Raw genomic sequence first — 7,699 nt, 5'->3', positions numbered from 1 at the left:
TTGCCTCATTGTCATTTTTCTTTCCAGAAACACTTTTAAAAAAAAGGCGGTTTTCATGAAATATTCTGACAAACACAAAGTCATTTCAAATCAAATTCAGAAAATAACCGATTGATTTCTTCCACTGTTTAATCAATGAAAACATGCAGGTTGAACCGTTTACTTGTGAAAATCCTGTATGTGAATCACCCACTAATAACAGAGGATGTTTAAGGAACAGACTTTTCACCATTTTAGATTCCTATTCGGATTGCGTGATAAATGCTTTCAGTGAAACGCATCTTCTAGTTAGGCACCAGAATTACATGCCAACTGAAATGGTAAAGCTGAGATCCAACATGGTAAGAACTCACTCTGTCTGCACATGACTCTGAGAATGGGTCACTCCAGTGGTTCCCAAACTTTTAGAACTGGAACTCACGTGCTTTTTTATCCACACCATAACATGTTTTCATGTATGGATGCAAAATGTCTTCAGAGTGGCAATGTAGTATGATTGGTAGGCAACTAGGCTGACACCTCACAGTCTGGGGGCTCAAAGCTCTGGTTTGCTGCAGTTGTGCCACTGATCAAGGTACTTAGCCTTAACTACTTCAGTAATCACTCAGCTGTATAAATGGACTACATTTAAAAAAAAAAAACAGATAAGACCATTTGTTAGTTGTTAAATATGTATACATTCTCACAGTCTACCCTAAATAACCTAATTGAATTGCTACAGTAAAGTAGTCTTACTGCAGCCACAGTTTGGAAACCATTGGTTCATTTCACATTCATATTCCAAATTTCATTCATTTGGAGGTTTTTGTTCAAACGGCACGTTCTTTACCAATTAAACCTGAAATCTGCTTTGTTGCGAGGTACCGTTTATCAGTCAAGGGCCACTTAGTTTTGTTAATTGTGCTTTTTATGTCCGTTTTAAATATAACGAGTCGTTGGTCCTTTGTTTACTCGTAGCATAACCGGGTGGATTGCTTTATTAAACCAATGAAAAAGCATTTCCAGTCCCACAGCCTTCCACGGGACATTTTAGCCAATCAGACGAAAGAGTCGCGCGCGTGCGTTCCATTGGAGTTTGGGAGAACGGCCGTCAGCAGATGTCCCACAAGGCTGCCGGTTCCGGACTGCAGGAAGCCGCTGGGTCATACGGACAGAGTCACCCGCGGCCCCTGTCCCGTGCCCCTGCCATAAGAGTGCATTCATTTTGGGATTTCACGCACCCTTCGGCTCTAAATGAATTTACCCAGTCATTTTTTAACTGATATTTTTGATAAAGGCATGAGCGACAGCTGTGTCCTTGTTGAAAGAATGTCAGTGTGGTTGGATGTAGGACTGAGCCAGCGCTGGTGTATACGACCGTTTAGAGCAGTGGTCTCCAACCCTGGTCCTGGAGAGCTACAGGGTCTGCTGGTTTTTGTTTTCATCTTAAAATCAGCACCCAACTGAGACCCAAGACACCAGGTGAGTTGAGTTAACTGTGTAATCAGCTGCTCTAATTGATTCATGAAGTGCAATGTCACTATGAAAACCAGCAGACCCTGTAGCTCTCCAGGACCAGGGTTGGAGACCACTGGTTTAGAGGATTAGGTCAGAATGATTGGTAGGAAGGAAAACCAGCATGTCCTTATTGATTTGGTTTGTTGTCAAGCCACCAGGGTTGGCATTCAACATTACGAATGCACTGAATTCTTTCCTATACCAAGGTCCTGAACATGGGGAAGATGCAACAATTTATGGACCTTTTTTAAGACCGTATATAAAAAAAAAGCAAATTCAAGGTTCAGGCCTGGGGCGTTGGGCTATCCAGACTGAACATTCACTTCTCGATACCTGTTCACACACCCACAACAAGGCAATGCTCAGTAAATGCGCAAATGATCAAGTTTCAAAAAATAGTTTATTAACATTGGTCATGTTCACTTTATCTGAACACTCACTGTAACACTATTATATCCTGTTTACAAAGCATTATGACAATCAGCGTTTATAGAAATCTGGATTACTGTAGCAGTCTTAAATCGTTCTGGAAAAGAAAAGGAAAGAAAAGTAAAAGACACTGAGTGGGAGCAGGTTCCCAAGGGCTGCAGGGCCAGGAGGAAGGCCTTTAGGACCCATGACTTGCCCATGCAGACGGTGAAAGATACAGAGGAATGTTCATATATAGATCAGAAGTACAGATCTTGTGCATCTTAGACATTAATGGGATTCTCACAAAAAAAAGAAAACAAACAAAAAAACTTTAGTACTGTATACATGCTCCACTGGAGATTGGCCATAAAAGAGTGGACACATTTGTATTTGTCCCAGAATGCCTTGCTTTGCTGGCCCTTCTGCTTGCGCGGGATGTGACGGGTGCCTTGTGCGAGAGCTGTGGTTCTGTGTAATACTGTGCCGGTAAAACTGGTCTTGGAGCTTCCAAACACCTTCACACCCCCCCCCCCCCCGCCCCCCGGTCCTGTGTCCAGTCACAACCCCCCCAATCTTCCGTTCCAGTCCAGTCACTCCGCACGTGCCGGTTTGGTGTTCCCTTCCGGCTCGACCAAACGGGAGTGATGGGAGAGCGAGGCTTCAGTGCAGCCCCATAGTGTCGCTCTCTCGCTGAGATTCTAAATTCATCGGGCTTTGCCGCGGACAGCAAAGCCTTTTTATTTTGCACAAACGGGTCGCAGATGGACAGATGCATGCTGCTCCACGGAAGGTGGGTGTTCATGAAACCTCCATCTTACTGACTATTACAGTCTGACTCCATCTTACTGACTATAACAGTCCTTATATTTTGGATTATATTCTACTTTGGAAAATGGACACAATTAAGCTCCAAGTCTCGTTTTTATTCTTAAGAGGTGTAAAAAACACTTCATTTGGTAGACTGCAGCCATGAAACGGCACTGTGTTCTGATCTATGCGCTCGACCCGCCTTCCTCCAAGCTCCAGCCACCAGCAGCCCCAAAAAGAGGGCGTTTCCCCTCTCCACCCAGGATTACACAGGGCTGCATCTTATTTATGCGGGTGTAAAAACGAAATGAATGTCAGGTGTGTACACAAAGGTCGAAACTGAAACTGTGGCCCACAACTTCTAAATATTGATTTGTCTCCCCCTTGTGGTCTGCTTGAGTAATACCTTTCCCTGCAGACTATCTCTTCACACATCAGCTATGGTGACCTGGGCAGGCTGGTACAAACAAGCAGACTACAGGATCCCAGTGTGACGGTAAACAACTGCAGGTCTGAACAGACTGAGAGAGGATGTTCAATCTAAGGACATTCTACCTAGGATGTCTTTGGAGAACAGTAAACCAGATAACATCTTGAAAGACTTCCAAAAAAACTCCAGGTGTCTTCACACCTGTCTGCTGCAAGCCATCCCATAACATCAACATTACCACACTGGTACTGCATCAGTCAGTCTGCAAATCTTGGTACAAGTCAACCAGTCAGTACATCGCGCTACCCACTAACTACAACGTTACCAGTGCCTCTATTAGAGCTGCTGAACAGAAAAGAGAAGGTGACACCAGACATGAATACTGAAGGGTTTTTGAGTGAGTCTCTCTTGGCTAAATTATTTAAATGCTATAAAACAGCAATGAAAAACAAAAGGGAAATCAAATCAACTTTAGAGCCAGTTGGTACGACACTTGCAGTTCAGTTATTAGCGTAGAACGGCAAGAGAAAGGTTACATAAATGGCACTATGCTAAATTTTTATAATTTTTTTTAAAAGAGAGGAATGGGGCAGTTTAATTCCAAACAGGCTGGAAATTCCAACCATTCCAAAGGCTTTAATAAAGTCCCATTTCAGAGCGGCTCCTGTGCGGACATGAGGGGCGGCCGTGGCAGCAAACGACCGTGAGGCGAAACGCAAAATTAGCAGCCAGCGAACGTCCTGCAATGCATCGATTGATTCCGCGATCCGAGGAAATCTCTCAATTTCGGCCTCCTTAACATTTAACGCAAACAGACTAAGCAGCAAAGCCTTATTTGGATGCCGATAACCTTTTCAAATTCAGAAAGGGATTTCAGGAGTCCGTCCGGGGCCTCGAGGGAATTTCAACCCCAGCGAGAAGCCAACAGTCGCGGGGCTGTGAGAAAATTGACCCTGCGGATTCTTGGGGCCTCTTGAGTGGCCTGCTTGTCAGCAGTACGAAGCTCAACCTCTTACTTAACTGGGCTGAGAGGACAGACAGTTTATTCTCCAGTCCAAATGAGCCACAAACAGAAGAGTGAAGTGTGTCACCTTTCCAACTCTCCCCCCCCCCCACTCACTTTAACCAAACAGAAAGGTTCCACCCGACCACAAGAAAGAAAACAAAATCCAGTCAGTATAAGAGAAAGCAAATCAGAAGCTATGAGAATGATGTGTGTGTGTGTGTGTGTGTACGTGTGCGTGTAGGGGAGGGGGGGAAATAAAATGCAATAAAAAAGATTTAAGGCCTTGTAGGCTCAAAACTTTCAACCTGAAGTTCCATCAGTACTGCCTTTGATGAATGGGTGGGGTTAGCCGCTGCCAATCATTTTGATTGATGGCCGTGACTGCTGTGTTTCATTAAACGCTGACCGGGTGCCTCTGTCCATTAGCGATGGCCTTTCCACCCCAGGGAGCTCGGTTTCTCTCTCCGAGCGCGGTCTGTACACCTTGGACTGGGGACATTTTGAGTCACACATCCAGACACCCGAGCCATCTCTCTCCCGATTGGAGGTATTGACTGACAGGAACATCTGCGGCGTACGCAAGCGAAAAACGCACCCGCAGGGGCACCAGCCAATCATCGCCCAAAAGGCCGTACCCCCAGGGTCACCAGCCAATCATCAGCCAAAAGGCCACACCCCCAGGGGCACCAGCCAATCATCAGCCAAAAGGCCGCACCCGCAGGGGCACCAGCCAATCATCAGCCAAAAGGCCACACCCCCAGGGTCACCAGCCAATCATCAGCCAAAAGGCCACACCCCCAGGGTCACCAGCCAATCATCACCCAAAAGACCGCACCCCCCGGGTCACCAGCCAATCATCGCCCAAAAGACCGCACCCACAGGAAGGCACCGATAGGCACCTGCAGGGACCCCTGTTGTGTACACATCCATGCCCCTGGGTTAGTGCAGGCTTTTCACAGAAGGGTTTGGGGAATAATTGGAGCTGGCTCAGAGGACCTAGGATCAGAGCACACTTCCCCTTATGGGGGGGGGGAGGGGGGGACTGGGTCAGGGCTCTGCAACCTCACAGCCCCCTGCTTGACCCTCCTTTAGGCAGGTTCTCTCTCTCTCTCTCTAATGTATCTGGGTGGCAGACGGTCGGGCGAGCTGGGCGAAACGGCCGTTAGCCAATCGGACCCCATCGATCGGCGTGCTTAACCTGCGGCCGGCGTGGTGACTAACCCTCCACAAACAGATCAATGCTGCGCGGAGAGCCGCCGTTCCCATTTCCCGCCACCAGGGGGCCTCATTGGGCGTCAGAGCCTAGCGTTACCGAATTGTCCCTTCGGTTCCTCAGCCGCTCTTCGCAGGTCTTCAGAGGCTCTCTCCTTCTCTGGGCGGTTCTGTCCGGTCAGTCACACGTACGAGCGGGTCTGATTCAGTCAGGCTAGCCTTCAGATACGCTCCAATCCAGTCTGCACATCACGCCTGAACCGCATCGAGCCGAGGATAAGGAAACGCGACTGTGTCTGGTGCTCAAGGACTCTGTAGACAGCAGGGGGTCAGGCGAGGGACAGAACCAGAGCCGCAGGGGGTCAGACAGGGGGACAGAACCAGAGCGGAGTCACAGTTTCGTTTGTGGTTTAACCCTTTGAGGGGTAGGATCTTTTGGAATGTTTTTCTAAATTCTAAGTCAGTATTCTAGAACTCCACTGCTTTCAGTTACCGGTAGCGACTGTGACATCACAGCATTAGAATGTTCAGTTGAGAACATTCTAATCACAGGTTTGTGACCTCACTCCTTAAAGGGTGTAAGGGACAGTCACTCAAATGGAGAGGATGATCTCTTGGCTCTGCAGCATGCGAGTGGAGAGTCAGGGCTCTGCACACGTCCTTAACTGTGACCCACCTTTCTCCTTGGATATGGGCATGGCCTGGACCAATCAAGCACACCATCACAGGCAGGGAACCAATGGCGGCTGAGCGGAAAGGGGGGTGTGGCAAAATCCACCAATCCCAAGCCCTTCTTGCTTTCACTTGATCTCAAACTAGAGACCCCTATCAGAGTGTAAACTGCTTCATGAATCCTTCTAAGCAAACGGACCCCCCCCCCCACCATTAAAATGGAAACCCCTGCAGGTGCACGTGTGCTGGATGGTGATAGGCCCATTCTGTATAAATCATTGCGTACATCATCAGGGAAGATGAGTTCGGGTGAATCAATGTGGCTGTCCCTGCATGTGTCAGGTGGACCATGGGAAACAGGGCGGAGCTGCAGAGTGGGGTGGGGCGGGCTGAATATATGCACATACATAAAAAACATACATACATCATACATACATACATACATATATTAGCCTTTTCTCATTATTGGAGCAGGAAGATATGCTGGTGCGAAAAAGAAAAGAAAAAAAAACTAACAGAAAGACCCAAGGTGGCAGAAATAAAAGGAACGCAATACAGTAGGCTATAAATGTCCATTTCTAATCCGTGTTAGAACCCAGTCTTTTGTCGTCATTCGCGTGTGTGTGCGTGTGTGTATGTGTGTGTGTGTTGGCATACGCTACTCTCTTCTTGCCGGCGCAGAATGTGAGGTACAGTACAAAGATGGCGTTTGGTCGAAGGTTGCTCGTCTGGGTGGTCTGTGGTTGGCTCCGCCCCCTCTCTCCCTCACAGCAGCAGGCAGCCACTCCTCTTCTTGCGCTTGCGCACCTGCAGCGCCGCCCTGGTGGCCATCTCGAACACCTCCCGCACGCCGTCCTTGGTCTTGGCCGAGCACTCCAGGTAGCCGAAGGCGCTGATGCGGTTGGCCATGTCCCGGCCCTCCTCGGGCTTCACCGGCTCCTGGGGGGGGGGAGAACAGGAACAAACAGGCTTTACCAAGAGGCTGCTGGGATATGGAGTCCAGAGCTCTGAGTGGACTGGGAAATGTATGCCCCCCTGAGCGAATATCATGCATCTCGTCCTTTTTTTTTTTTTTACCTTCGCCTTACACACTAGAAGGCCTGATAAACAGAGTGCAAAAAAATAAAATAAAATCAGACAAATCATACTGGAAAAACATGCTACAGTTTCTATGTGCACTGTAACCCCGGCTCGGGGGGCGGGGGGGGCGGAGGCAGACCAGACCCTGTGACCCTGGTTGTCATGGTTTCGTCGGGAGATGACAGAACCGTTCCTCTGACCGATGCAGCTGTCAGTTTGGCAGCGGGTGCTCTCCGTCCCACCGACCGTCCTCCTGCGGCACTGCGTCCCAGCCCGACAGGAAGGACCGTCGCTCTCACTTCCTGTTCTCACGTACCCCTCTCTCACGCATGGCCTGTCCGCACCACAGACACAACAATGACCAGATGAAAGGGCTGATCTTGCTCAGACTTTATCCCATTCACCGCCTGGCCAAAGTCTCTTCAGAGTCACACGGTACTCGCCTTCATGCTCTTGATATTGGAAGTTTGTTCTCCTCACTGCAAAAGCAGAAACAACGAACGCACAACGGGACACAACAAGTACAATACCGACGCAATATCAAACTCACGCTACCACCCGGAACCTCCTGTCAGTAATAAGTA

At 48.5% G+C, this 7,699-nt stretch overlaps 1 protein-coding gene across 1 annotated transcript in view; it reads right to left on the bottom strand.

The window, feature by feature from the left end:
- Positions 1-1,878: 1,878 nt before the first annotated feature.
- LOC135234986 (rho-related GTP-binding protein RhoA-D) overlaps positions 1,879-7,699 on the bottom strand; it is a 44,950-nt gene continuing 39,129 nt past the window's right edge. The window contains exon 5 of the mRNA XM_064300160.1: positions 1,879-6,974. Coding sequence (XP_064156230.1) covers positions 6,801-6,974 — 174 coding nt within the window. The 3' untranslated portion in view covers positions 1,879-6,800. The remainder of the gene's footprint in view (positions 6,975-7,699) is intronic.

The sequence above is a fragment of the Anguilla rostrata genome, chromosome 11 (assembly GCF_018555375.3).
Source record: "Anguilla rostrata isolate EN2019 chromosome 11, ASM1855537v3, whole genome shotgun sequence".
Taxonomy (NCBI): Eukaryota; Metazoa; Chordata; class Actinopteri; order Anguilliformes; family Anguillidae; genus Anguilla; species Anguilla rostrata.
This window is presented reverse-complemented; position numbering and strand designations above follow the sequence as displayed.